Source organism: Amblyomma mixtum, chromosome 9 (assembly GCF_055824585.1).
Source record: "Amblyomma mixtum isolate Tamu chromosome 9, ASM5582458v1, whole genome shotgun sequence".
Taxonomy (NCBI): Eukaryota; Metazoa; Arthropoda; class Arachnida; order Ixodida; family Ixodidae; genus Amblyomma; species Amblyomma mixtum.
The window spans coordinates 63,168,380-63,182,674 of record NC_143020.1 but is presented as its reverse complement, the minus strand read 5'-3'; the positions used below and the strand labels follow the sequence as shown (position 1 = coordinate 63,182,674).

Below are 14,295 nucleotides of genomic sequence, written 5' to 3'. Positions count from 1 at the left end.
ATCGCACAATCCAATCCAAAAAAGTACGCTGTGTCATCTTTCCTCCATGCGCTGTGTTGCTGGTTGCGCCAGTTCCGACAACTGTTGCTTTACATATTCGATTTGTGTGTTTTCAGTCTCCGAGTAGACGAAGCTTTGCAGAAGGAAATCTATGTGCCTACAGAGCAAGGGTAACTTTTTGTGACCCGATGAACGTTACTTTTTCAGCGTGCGCGTGTGAAGACATGGTCCGTTTTTGTGCGCGCGTTCCGAAATGTCGCCGCACAGTCACGAAAGATTCCGGCTTATTAGCGCCTGTACCAGTAACATTAAAGCCGCAGAAGTGTATAAAAACAATATAGACAAATATGCTTCAGTGAAACCTGCCAGAGTTATTCCCTTAAGCCTGCTACTTCAACGCTTGCATCTGCAGGGAAGTCGACGCAATAGGCTGCAAATTAGCGTTTAAATTTTATAAAAATTCACATGGCGTGTGTTTTCAGCTGTGTTTTCGGATGGAGTGTGTTGTAGTTTTTTTTGTGTGTGTGCGTGTGCTGTGCCTTTTTTGTGCGTGCTTGGTTTTGCAGGCTTTGGAAGACCACCAGTAGCGAGGGGAACAAGGTTCCAGCGGAACCGCTGCCAGCCTGTGCCGACCTATAGCTGATGCTCCTTACCTGTGAAATATGCTGGGGCGTTAATCGCAGGAGGGAACAAGAGTTCCTGCCCCCCCCCCCCCCCCCCCCCCCCCCGCTTCCCCCCTTTTGCTTAGCGTGCTTGTAAATATACCCCCCCCCCCTCCGACATTCGTCCTGGGTCTCCTCGGTCGGCATTGAATGATACGAACGGTGCTACAAGCAATGCAGGGAAGCAGTGGGAGCGAGGAGGCCTCTTCCCTTCCTCAGAATGGCTGAGTGAAGAAACAGTCCTGGAACGTCGCTGAAATTTGCTGAAAGGTCAGCGACGTTGAACAGAGACCGAAAGCAACAACTTAAAATCATATAGGCCATCGGGAGTGACGAAGGCAGTTTTTTGCTGTTCATGTTCATCAACCTCCATCTTCTATCGAGGAAAAATATTTGGCGTGGCGAACTCGATCAATTGCAGTCTGCCATCAATCAATGGACATGCCATGACTGCATGCGATTGCTCTTAGTTTTACTTCAAGCCTCCTTTTTTTTTGGCATTGAGTCAGTCTGTGATTGAGATAGATGTGAACGGGTAGACGCGCCTGCGTGTTCGGGGCTCGGCACCGCGGAGACCCTCGAAGGTTTCTTAGGGGTTTTTCTCTTCTTCAGACTTGGCGAATGTTTTGCCAGTGCGCAAGACAGCTGCTGATGGATACCACTTGACAGCATACGTAAAACTACATGTCAGCTGGCCATCTTTATTCAGAAAATGGAAATAAGTATAACACTCAGCAGTGTCTGCCGCCGTCACTTTCAGTCTCTTAAAAATGCTTGTCTGATTAGAAAATTTAGAATGCCCCTTCCAACATCTCGGGTCCATGCCTTCTCTGAGTAAAAAATGAAGCAGCATGGAGGCCGTGATTGTGGAGTGAGAAAGCGATGCTGGTTAAATGCTGGTTAAATAGCATAACTGCTGTATTGTATTGTGATGCTTAAATAGCACAAAGCAGGCTTTCGATTAGAGGAAGGCTACAAATCATAACATTATACTCTGTGCTCGAAGTCTGCACAAACCAGTATCACAGACGAGTTCGTACTCATGCTCGGCACAGCCGGAAAAATCAGGCTATTAAAAGAGCGCTGCGTGTTCTTTGGCTCGTGAGGAAACACATCAAGAAAAAAATTTCTAAAAACAATGCATTTAGCACACGCGTAGCCTATTCCTATCTTAAGTGCACTAGGATGCATAGCGTCCTGACGCACTATAAGCGCATGGTTATGGACCTAGCTTTACTTACATTGCGAGGAGATTTCATACAGCATTGAGAAATATAAAATCATAATGCTTTCAAATAAGGAGAGAGTCCCCTTCAAGCAGCGCTGGTAGATTTATAAAGGCTGAACACTGTCCAGTTCCCAAGAGGGGGATTAGCAACCCGAAGAACCACGTCCGCATTGGTTACGAACGCATGTTTTTGGTCTGACACTCTTCGGGATAGGCTTCCGCCCTGATGTCTTCAATTCCATTTTCCAAGTTTCATAGGCCACATTTTTTAAAGTTAATGCAGATAACTGCTATTTCACATTTCTGCCAGAATTAGATAGCTTATCTATGTTTCACAAATGATTTAGTGATTGCAAATCATCGTGGTGATATGAACTCTCAGCAGCATGGAGGAACTCGGACAAAGCTACCGGCTCATTACTGCACCCGCATAAAGTTAGCACTGGGATTGGGACAAAATGCCGCCTTCCTAGCTTGCGCAGAATCCCCTTGTTCTGTCGGTCGCCAGCCTGCCTCACCCTCAAGTACCCTTGGTCAGAGCAGTAAATCATTCATCCACTCTGCTGTCTGTAAACTAAAAGGCATAAAAATCAAAGCGTGCACCGTTATTGCGAAAACAATAATATGAGCTTGAGCCCAGACTCACTCATCACTCGAGTCGCAATCTGAATTAGAGTCCGGATCTGACTTGTTCACCACTCAGATAATCATCTGAATATGAGCCTAAGTGAGTCTACTCATGACTCAGTCTGTTGATCTAGGACTGAATTACACATACACAAAGCATGTAAACAATGCAGTTGTGGCCTTGGAGATTTCTCCTTATGTTACTATGCTCTGTTTCAGTTGCGAACTATTGAGAGTGCACAGAGTACATGCTTGAGGAAGAACCGTTGAATGCAACCTACTGCAACGAACATATGCAGAACCTTGCCAAGAGAACTATCCAGACCAACTATGCTAAAGATATCACAAGCTTCATTGCACTTTAGCTGGTAGAGAACAACGTTCCGGAATCTACCCGCTGTGGTGGCTCAGTGGTTACGACGTTCGGCTGCTGTACCAAAAGATACGGGTTTGATCCTGGCTGCGGCGGGCGAATTTCGATGGAGACGAAATTCTACAGGCCCACATACTGTGGGTTGTCAGTGCACGTTAAAGAACCCCAGGTGGTTGAAATTTCAAGAGGCCTTCACTATGGCATCCCTCATAGCCTGAGTCACTTGGACATGTTAAACCCCCCATAAACCAACTAACCGGTTTCATAAATTTCTACTCCCAGTTTACAGTAGACATTCCTTGCACTTCTTTATCCCTGTCCACATCCTTTTACATTTTGTGCCTACAGGAGGAAGAAAACAACCGAGTGTTTATTTGGACATGGATTTTGTGCATTCTCGCTTCCTTGTGCATTGCCATTGGCACAAAAGCACACAGAGCCGCTGCTTGCGACATTTGTGTTTGCTTTATTGTGATGCTTGTTTTTTCTCCGTTACATTGCAGGCCATTATTGACAAGCCAGTGCGTACAAGATTCGAGAGGAAGAAACCTTCAGTACCACAACCGACAACCTTGCATGACTGCATTGCTTGATGCTCATAACCTGGAAAATTGCTTGCGAAATGATCTCAGTGCATTGTGTCTATGTACAAAGTGAGATGGAATTGTTTTTTCAGCGAGCGAGCTTTCAGTGAGCGTTGTTTCTTGTTCTGAATGCGTTGTTCCCCGTACTGCGTGCATTGTTCTTCGTGTTGTGGGCGTTGCGGCGTACAAAGCATGTCAGCCGACCTTGAGCATTGGGTTCAACACGAGGTACTGCTCTGCATTCGTGTCCACGAACATTTACGGCCGCATCTATGTTGTCTCCCACTGTTGCCCACAAGATCTTAAGCTGGCTGCTGTGACGAGGGAGAATTCAAGCCGACCAAAGCAAGCGTACCCTGCTTGAAGCACTTCTCTCAGAGTGTGTGCATGCAGAGCTTGTCCTTTATGTGACCTCTAGAGATTTCTGTCAAAAAGGCACGGCTGAACCATTACAAAGTTCCTTCGATTTTCTCACATGTGAGATGCGTGTCATCCTTGCCATGAAGTGCTTCTTCTGAAAGTAGGAACATGCTCACTTAGCCCCTGCAGAACCTTGATAGAGGTTCAAGCATGTATCGCTCTCCTCAGCTTCGGCACGGCCAGACCACAGAGGCGTGCTCTCCTCATACTTTAGGCTCCGTTCTACGCGTCCAAGCAAGCATCGAGGCTACTGATATGCGGCATCTGGTTTAATCATAGCTAAGCGATTAAAATAAAAGTGTTCAGCTGAGGTCTGTCTGATTTCGGATGCAAATTTAAGGGAGAAATGAACGCCAACAGTTTTTGCATAAAAACGTGATGTTTCGCAACCTTGCTCGGTTTCTTCATCAAGTTGTGGCAGCGGGCGAGTTGCAGCTAGCCTGGCTTTTAAGCGCCAATATAGTTAACCACCAGGTCACTGAACCTAAACGTCAGATCTAGGAAGGGCTAACGTTTCCGAGGGAGCGATTAATATTTCCCGGCATCTGCTGAACGCGCCACGGCTGAAGCAGCAGCCTTGTGCGCGTATTTGGCTTGGTTTCCAGTGCACATTGATGGCGTCACTATCCTGTGGTCACATGCCTCGCAGTGCTAGGCCACTGCACTTCTCTCATTTTGACATCATCTTTGTGCTGCTTCATCTTTTCTTTGAAATACTTTGTTGTTGCCCCAACCTACAATGTTGGGTACTGAGAACAGCATTTTTTGTACAGAACGCCTTGGGCTTTTTCTTTTGTATGACGCTCTTTCGAACGAGCCTGGAGGCGTCTGCTGGTGGTCATTGGCTTGAGTATTGTTCGCACCCCTTACTTTTCGAGAGTACGAGCCGAGGCTGTGCTGGCCCCTTTTATGCATGGACTGCATACGCATCTTTCACGCTGGCATATGCTTGTGCTAGGTGTAGAATTTTTTTATTGCGTCTTTTCTGGTTTTGGGTGACATTTGGAATGAACAAACTGTAGTATCCTTTTCTTTGAGGGTCATTGAAAAAAAAATGGTCGCCATATTCACTTTCACAACTCCACGGAAAGCTGCGATCTGCACTCAACGCAGCGCCGGATCCATATCGGAAGCTTCTCTGATCCTCAATGTGTAGTCACGGCCTCTTTGACCAATCACGGGCGGCGTCGCAATGCGCGGTGTGTCCCGCGGCACAGGCCGAATATTTCAGCTAAAAAAGGATATGCGCACTTGTTTTTGCCTTATTTGGATGCGATATTCCTGTATACAGCATGAAAAACTATAGGACGCTGCTGCCAGCCTGATTTCCAAAAAAAGTGCTTCAGTGTCCCTTTAAACCTTTTTCAGAGCACCTCATTGAGAAACTCGGTCTTGATAGTTTCTTCTCTTTTTTCCTTCTGGTTTCTCGTCCCAAAACTGGTGGTGTGGGTACTAAACGAGTAAATATGGTATGCTCTAACTGCACTCAAGAAACAGTAGTGTGCAGTTTAAGATGTGGTTCTACTCACTTGGTTAATGGAACTCTTGGAGATGGTGTACACGGTACATCATGTTGGGCATATTGGCTACATTCGGGGGGTGGGTGCAGTAACCTGGGCTTTTTTACCAGTAGTCATGCTCTGAATCCTTTTTTCTGTGCACAGTGCGATGGCTATAAAAAGTTTAATAGAATAATAATCGCTCTAACAATGTTTTGTGTCATTAAGCATGACTCGTTGGTTCATAAGCCTTCATCGGTAGACTTGAGTTGTCCTTCGCATGAAACCAGAAATTGTGCAAGTTCTTCAGTGCGATAATAGCTGTTGGCATGGTTCTAGTAGGTTTATAAATTTTTAGGCAGTGTCAGTTTTTCTGGAGTGTAGGAGTCATCTGCATGCAGAATTAAGAGTTGGGAAATTTTGCTTTAGAACTCTCTTCTTTTCAGGCTCTCCCTACTGAATATACATAATCTGAAAAAGCTGTTTTACGAGTGTGTATTCCATATTCACCGCCTTATGCAGTTAACACCATGTGAGCTTTTGCAGTCGTAATCTTTTGTCCTAATGGATACAATCTGGCTTTCACATGCAGGTTCGAGCTCCGGGGACCACAAACATGGTGTACTTTCATGGCAGAACTCACCAGGTTAGAATGTGCACTACTTCTCCATATATGCTTTCCTGAAGGCTGTTTTTCAAAGAGCAGTTCGTAGGATACGGAAGCTTTAGTTTACTGAACTGTGGTGAAGGATGGTGATATGTGCCTTCGATATTATGGAAAGTTGTTTTCTCTGATATATGAACTATACTCACTGAAGTGTCAGGCAGTGTCAGTTTTTCTGGAGTGTAGGAGTCATCTGCATGCAGAATTAAAAGTTGGGAAATTTTGCTTTAGAACTCTCTTCTTTTCAGGCTCTCCCTACTGAATATACGTAATCTGAAAAAGCTGTTTCACGAGCGTGTATTCCATATTCACCGCCTTATGCAGTTAACACCATGTGAGCTTTTGCAGTCGTAATCTTTTGTCCTAATGGATACAATCTGGCTTTCACATGCAGTTTTGAGCTCCGGGGACCACAAACATGGTGTACTTTCATGGCAGAACTCACCAGGTTAGAATGTGCACTACTTCTCCATATATGCTTTCCTGAAGGCTGTTTTTCAAAGAGCAGTTCGTAGGATACGGAAGCTTTAGTTTACTGAACTGTGGTGAAGGATGGTGATATGTGCCTTCGATATTATGGAAAGTTGTTTTCTCTGATATATGAACTATACTCACTGAAGTGTCAGGCAGTGTCAGTTTTTCTGGAGTGTAGGAGTCATCTGCATGCAGAATTAAAAGTTGGGAAATTTTGCTTTAGAACTCTCTTCTTTTCAGGCTCTCCCTACTGAATATACGTAATCTGAAAAAGCTGTTTCACGAGCGTGTATTCCATATTCACCGCCTTATGCAGTTAACACCATGTGAGCTTTTGCACTCTTAATCTTTTGTCCTAATGGATACAATCTGGCTTTCACATGCAGGTTCGAGCTCCGGGGACCACAAACATGGTGTACTTTCATGGCAGAACTCACCAGGTTAGAATGTGCACTACTTCTCCATATATGCTTTCCTGAAGGCTGTTTTTCAAAGAGCAGTTTGTAGGATACGGAAGCTTTAGTTTACTGAACTGTGGTGAAGGATGGTGATATGTGCCTTCGATATTATGGAAAGTTGTTTTCTCTGATATATGAACTGTACTCACTGAAGTGTCAGGCAGTGTCAGTTTTTCTGGAGTGTAGGAGTCATTTGCATGCAGAATTAAAAGTTGGGAAATTTTGCTTTAGAACTCTCTTCTTTTCAGGCTCTCCCTACTGAATATACGTAATCTGAAAAAGCTGTTTTACGAGTGTGTATTCCATATTCACCGCCTTATGCAGTTAACACCATGTGAGCTTTTGCACTCTTAATCTTTTGTCCTAATGGATACAATCTGGCTTTCACATGCAGTTTTGAGCTCCGGGGACCACAAACATGGTGTACTTTCATGGCAGAACTCACCAGGCTAGAATCTGCAGTTTTTCTTCATATATTCTCTCCTGAAGGCTGTCTTTCAAAGAGCAGTTTGTAGGATACGGAAGCTTTAGTTTACTGAACTGTGATGAGGGATGGTGATATGCGCCTTCGATATTCTGGAAAGTTGTTTTCTCTGATATGTGAACTATACTCACTGAACTATGACCGATGTGAGTTCTATTCATTGCTGCAAGAAATTGTACAAGAGACCAAGGCCTCGTATGGCTTTTAGCCTTTAGCCTTTTCCTCCTATTAGACACTCTCTGAGGAGCGAATAAAACAAAACAAAATGGCATTGTGCATTGGGTGGTTAGCTGACTGCCACTTGTTTTCCTATGAGGCCCACCTGTGACTGTAAAGACATCTGGTTTCAGGCCTGAGTTCTCTGTTGCAGATCTGTTGAATGAAACTTTTGATAGAGATCCACTGCTTTTGATGAGTGTGTCGTCTGCATTCAACTTTTCTTCCCAATTCCAAGTGAACTGTGGATTGTTGGTTCATGCATTTTATTTGAAGTACTCTGCCTGTGCAATGCAGGTTCAGTCATGACGCAGAGCGACCATGGCACACCTGCTGTGGAAGATTCAACCAGTGAAAGCCACCCTGAGGACCATTGCATGGAATCTACTCCTTCTGGCATGGGTAACCACCGGGGTGTTCCCACAGGAAATAAGGTTCACAAATGCACCCACTGCAGCAAGGCATACAAAAGAAAAGACCATTTAGTGCAGCATCTACGAGTCCACACTGGCGACCGCCCTTACCATTGTGACGATTGTGGGAAGAGCTTTGCAGATAAGTTCAGTCGGGACAGACACCAGCGCACTCACACAGGCGAGCGACCTTACCATTGTGACATCTGTACTAGCAGCTTTGCACTGAAGGCCCATCTGGAGGGACACCAGCGCATTCATACAGGTGAACGACCTTACTGTTGCGACCACTGTGGTAGCAGCTTTGCACGAAAGGAAAGTCTAGAGGTACACCGGCGCACTCACACAGGCGAGCGTCCTTACTGTTGTGACCACTGTGGTAGCAGCTTTGCACGAAAGGACAGTCTAGAGGCACACCAGCGCACTCACACAGGCGAGCGTCCTTACTGTTGTGACCATTGCGGTAGCGGCTTTGCACAAAAGGTCCATCTGGAGATACACCAGCGCACTCATACAGGCGAACGTCCTTACTGTTGTGACCACTGTGGTATCAGCTTTGCACAGAGGAGTCACCTGGTGAGACACATCCGTACCCACACGGGTGAAAAGCCGTTTCAGTGCCAGCTGTGCCCCATGACTTTTGCGATACAGTCAAATCTTGAAAGGCATACGAGATCTCATAAGGGCGAAAAGCCCTTCCAATGTGACTTATGTAAAAAAACATTCAGTGCAAAGCAAAATTTGGAGCAGCACAAAAAGGCGACAAAAAGGTGTGCCAAGAGACATTCAGTGATAGGCGAAATTTGAGCCTCCACGAGATGGGCTTTCACAAAAAATAGTAGTGCTCCGTGATGCCCTTAGTTGATATATTTTGCTAGCTTCCAGTTTTTATGCATGCTAACGAGATTCTAGCTCTGTACCCTATGAAAGGCGTTGGTAGCTAACCTCATCAAAATTTCATTAGTGAGTTTTGTTCATTCTAACACAGTTTTCAGAAAAGAACATTTGTTCCTTTAGGCAACACATACACTTTCACGCTAAGTATTTCTTGAAGGCGGAGAGTGAGCCTGCTGTGCTTGTAATCTTGCATGAATGGAAATAAAATCACTGTCATACCTGTATGTCATCAGTTCTTGTTTCAGAGTGCCTTTCAAAATCTTGATATCCAATGCTTATTGCTGCTGGCAGTTGTCAGCCTGCCTCTGTTGTGGAGTAAGAGTGCACAAAACAATTATTTTTAATCCTTAAGCCTGAATGAGCTAATTTTTGTGACTATCAATAAAAATTCAGTCATATCACTGAACCTATAACTGTTTGTATGACAACCGAGTAAAACTTGTTCTTGTGTAAATCTTTGGGTGTTTATTCCAGCAGTGTTAGTGGCAGCAATGAGGGAGGACAAGCAGGTGTCCAGCCTCAAAGTGATGTGTCTTGCGTTAGTTTGGTGGTTTGAAGAGTTCTCTGTTGTTTAGAACGGGGACTAGCGAAAGAGTTCACTATCTGCTTTACCATTACTCAGAACACTGTCTCTGCTGGATATAAATGGTATAATATTTGTGGATCATTGTTTCCGCACCATTTTTATTCTTTTTTGATTGTGAGAATATCAGCGGTTTCTGATGATTTCACATTGTGCTAGCTTCTGTGTTGTTTTGGTGTTACCTGAAAAAGCCTTCTCCATTTACATAAGGTGTTCATGATAACACGTTGCAAGGGTCGGGGCTGCTGAAACAAAAAGTGCTGTTATTAGTGCGTATGAAAAACGCTGTATTCTTGTAATGTATTGTAAACCTCGTAATTTGGCTCCATTGTGTTAAATTCCATAGTGCACATGAGTAGTATTTTATAGCAGTTTCCATTAAAAAATGTTGAATACATTCTGGCTGTTTGTAAAACTCACTTGCTTGACATATTGTGCATTAAGATTCAAAAGCAGTCCAGTTCCTCAAGAAGCTGCTGTTCGCTTTTCTTTTTTACTGTTATACTTCGAGCATCCTTAGACATCGTATTGCCTTCATTCCACGGAAGAACTGCTATCACTTACAGATGACAGCACTAGTAGCAGCACTAACTGATAGCAGTAACTTATAGATTGCAGCAGTGAAGAATACCGCAAACACAGGTAGTGTTTTTTCAGAAGCTTCTCCAAGTTTTTGTCCCGTACTGCAAATGGGTCATATCTTGAAAGAAGCCAAACAGAGTATTGGATGGTAATGAGTTGGTTTACCAGATGAGATTAGGATGTTTTTTGGGATGAGGTTGCTCGATCTGTCTGGAAGAGCACAGGGTGTATTTGGGGTGAGCGAGAGAGACTTTTGTTGTGCTGTGGATGTAGTTTGGGTCACAAAATTGAAGAAAAAATGTTTGTCAGCAATTATACCAGTCGCCTCGTTTCCATGAAGCTACACTGAAGTCGCCATTTGAGCAGAGTGGCTCCAAACACTGCCATTTTCTTCTTAGACCTATGGCCGTACAAGCTCCAGGCTAGGAGTGTCCCTTCCGACGCGCTTAATTGATTCTTTTACCCTCTCCTCCGTGCAAAGTACAGAGAAGAGCAACATAACAGCCCTTACTGGACAGCTCAAACTGGCTGGAGTAAAGGGACAATGAAAGGGCCAGTCTGCCTCCACTTGGGCTCCAGGAACCACTGGGCCCCGGTTTGTCAGTCTACGCACATCCCCCTTACGCATGGCTAAAGCTACGAGCCTGCTGATGACGAAGGCTCCAATTAAAAAAAAAAAAAGTGGCTGTGGTGCATGACTGTATGCACCAGTGAATGAGAAAAGCAGAATGTTGAGAAATAGGGGTATGAATGCAGCCTATGCTGTGAGCTTGGGTTAGTGTTACAGCCCTGTAGTTATGTGCTGCTGTCAGCTTGTGCCTGAAGAACGATCATAAAAGAACAGTAGAAGAAAGGAAGGAACCCAAGACGCTTCTCACTACCAAGCCAGCAATGCGTGTTGTTTCAGGAGGAGCATCCATCCTGCGAATGTTGCTTTCAAAACTTTAATGGCATCAAATAGAGATAAAAGACAGATAAAGGAGGTATGGGAAACTTCCACTTAATCTTCAGTAGATGTGAGAAAGACTGGATGCTGCAGCAGAAAAAATTTGTGCTTTGAAACCATGAAAGGTTGAACGCATCAGAGGGAGAACATATTCATGAGTACACACTTCATACATACCTGCAGGTGATGTGATGGCTCAACAGGAGTGGTGGCTCTTCCTTTGGTTTTGTGGGGAAGTGGTCTTAAAAAAAATTTATGCTAATAAAGAAACGATTATGGAATCTTCATGGAAGATGTTTTCTTGCCTACTGATTCCAAATAAGTAATTTAATTTTTTGTGGAAAGCAACCTCTTCTACACTTTATGTAACTTTTTTGCCAAGAGCTTTCAAGAAATATTTCTGTAGAAAACTTGCTAGAATGCATGCTGTTGGATTCTCTTGACATTAAGCTTTGCGAAGAGTAAAATTATTAGCCTGCCTATCGTAGCAGCTACAATGTTTTTAAGTTGCCACTTTCTTTGTGAACGGGAAGAGAAATATGTATTCCTGTTTCTGAAGTGTGAACTTCAAAATCCTATGACTTAACTTGTATGATAGGCAGGACGAGAGTTGCACCCTTGTGGCATAGCTTGTTGTCAAGAGAAGCAATGGCTTGCGTTCTAGCAAGTTCCTCGCAGCAAAATTTCTATAAAAGACGCAGAAAATGTTCCATAAAATATTGCATTAGTTGAGAAGGACTTATTGTAGATAAAATTAAACAAAAGAAAGCAGGGAAAAAAAAACTGCAGTGAAGCAGCCACAAAGGCCAAAACCCACACCAGGCAACGCGTGCATAGTGCATGTAATGGCCTTTCACAGACTATTGGCCAGAGGGTCTCCGAAAGCACGATGGCCGCGTGCAGCACACTGCATTGCCATGCTTCATCATCGGTCAGGACAGCTAAGCTGTACGGCTGTTGCATATGCTTATACTACCGGCAGGATTATTGCACTGAAATAAGTGATTTTGACCGGACCCGACCGGACCGATTTTAACAGTACAAACCCTCGCTGGCACTAATGGACCTTAGCAGGTTGGAAAGGTCAGAAGATGCGAATTGAATCAGCCACTGTTTTGCTTGAGGGGGTCAGAAACAGTAAGTGAATACTGTCAAATTTACCTACATTTAGGACTGTTTGTTAGGAGGTAAAGCTCGACATTACCCAGTTTGTGCAGCTGAAGCATACATCATGAAAACCGGGTTAAACCCAATCCCTGCTTGAAAAATTGCTGATGGTTTATCTTTAGTTAAGCCTGGCGTGTAAGCAAAAGCTTCATTACCCTGGCTGCGCTAAGAGTGCTGCTTGTGGTTGAAGCAATGACGAGACTCATGGTTAGGCTTAGGGGAGACACACTGATTCTTTGCTTGTGGATATTCCTGTGAAGGCACTCCGATGGTCAGTGAAGAAGTGAGACTTGGTGGTTGGGTGAGCAACCTCTCGCGATCAACCATTAATTTAACTCCCACCTGCCAGGGTGGGTGCACTGACTATCCAGTGTGTGCAATGCACTCAAGAGTTAGACGGCAAGCCGCGTCTAGTTGCCCGATACACCACAGCTTTTGCTCTCTGACCAGATTGAGCAGCAGTTAAAGCGCAGGCAATTTACTAAGTGTAACCATGTGCAATGAAGCTCTTGCGTACACTCAGTTTAAACAGGGCTAAACCACCAGTAATTTTTTGTTTGACCTCACGGCCACCTTGGCGTAGCACCAAAGCAACACACCATGAGTCCACCATGGTTTGAGCTCTCAATCGCTTGAAGGTGCAAAACCGCAAACACCGCAAAGAAAGCCCGAGGTGCCGTAGTGAAGCTTTCACTTGTAAAGTGCGTTCAGGAGAAATGCATTTTGCCAGTGCAACGGGCTGAAGCTACCATATATCTAGATATTGGCAGACATCTATAACTTTGAAGGCAACTGATAAACTAGCCACATGATGATTTCCATGTCAAGCTGCGTGGCAGGAATTAGCGTGGAAAACTGTTTTCTTTACGCTCTTTTAGAGTGCAGTCTAGGGTGATGCCAATTTCACAAATTGCCAGCTAGAGCCAAGTGCTATACAAAAGTAGTCCGCTGCAAAAAAACAAGCGAAATGTATCCGTCCGCCACGCGTCGTGGCTGAGCATGGAGGAAAAAAAAACTCCATGTGGCTTAGTAGTAGTATAGTGCCTAGAATATACTGGTATATTCTGGGCACTATAGTAGTAGTACTGGTAGTATGAAGCGCGCACCTCTCTGTTGATTTTATAAGCGGCCAAGGTTCGACTCCAAGCTTGGCTGGTTTTCTTTATTTATTTTTTTATTTTTCTTAAAAGATTCATTAGGCAGAAACTCGAAACTGTCAAACTCTAATACCTACTTTGAAAAACACAGCGCTGTTTACTTGTTTCAAAGGGAAAAGGCAGTGCAGTGTACGGCATACATACCATGTAACTTGAGTCGGATGGCGTTGAGTGCAAAGCTGTCATATTTAACACTGCGAGAGCTAGATATTGTCACCTTGCTAGGTCGTTTTTGCGGTGATCTTATTCCGGTAGAGAGACCTTCTTTCTTGAACCTCGCAACTGGCCGAGGGCTCACCCCGGTCATCTCGCCCGCAGTTTCGAGGACTTCACGCTCAGTATTCTCCGGGAAGCGCTTCCTTACACTAGAGTAAACGTTGACAATCACCTGCTTGCAGTCTTTCGAAATTTTCGGAGACTTCAGCTTGGAGAATAGGTGATCAGGAGATGCTTCTGAAGCCGCAGTGGGCGAAGAAAACAAGCGAGTAGGAGATAGCGGTGCCATTTTCACAGACTCAGAAAGCGAAAGACGAAAGCAGACGACATCACCAGCCGGCCTAGCTGTGAAAACCTGATGCAGGAGGAGCAGGAAAAAAACCCAGAAAACTAAGACACTCTGTTCTGAAAAAAAAAAAAAAAGCTATCTTTATGCAAAACAAAACACATTTATTATTATAATACTACAATATCGACCAACGTTTACTTTAATTTTAAGTTCATTACTCTTTTCACTTTCGACGCACTACATTACGATGCGGACGAGGAGCGCGAACAGGCGCCGTAGCCTTCGCTGCGTTGACTGCTAAGTATGAAACGGAGTATAGAGAATCCGCCTCGTTTGCAGTGGGTTGGAATCCCAGT

At 44.4% G+C, this 14,295-nt stretch overlaps 1 protein-coding gene across 4 annotated transcripts in view; it reads left to right on the top strand.

Annotated features, from left to right (window-relative positions):
* The first annotated feature begins 6,074 nt into the window (after nucleotides 1-6,074).
* LOC149329340 (uncharacterized) overlaps nucleotides 6,075-14,295 on the top strand; it is a 43,370-nt gene continuing 35,149 nt past the window's right edge. Inside the window, exons 1-3 of one of the 4 annotated variants that reach the window (XM_089561895.1) lie at nucleotides 6,075-6,505; nucleotides 6,918-6,971; nucleotides 7,987-9,223. In XM_089561895.1, the coding sequence (XP_089418021.1) occupies nucleotides 6,424-6,505; nucleotides 6,918-6,971; nucleotides 7,987-8,909 (1,059 nt within the window). In that variant the 5' untranslated portion in view covers nucleotides 6,075-6,423 and the 3' untranslated portion in view covers nucleotides 8,910-9,223. Of the gene's footprint in view, nucleotides 6,506-6,530; nucleotides 6,972-7,003; nucleotides 7,438-7,986; nucleotides 9,224-14,295 lie in introns of those variants that run through there. The other 3 variants (XM_089561896.1, XM_089561897.1, XM_089561906.1) reach the window with 3 other exon arrangements.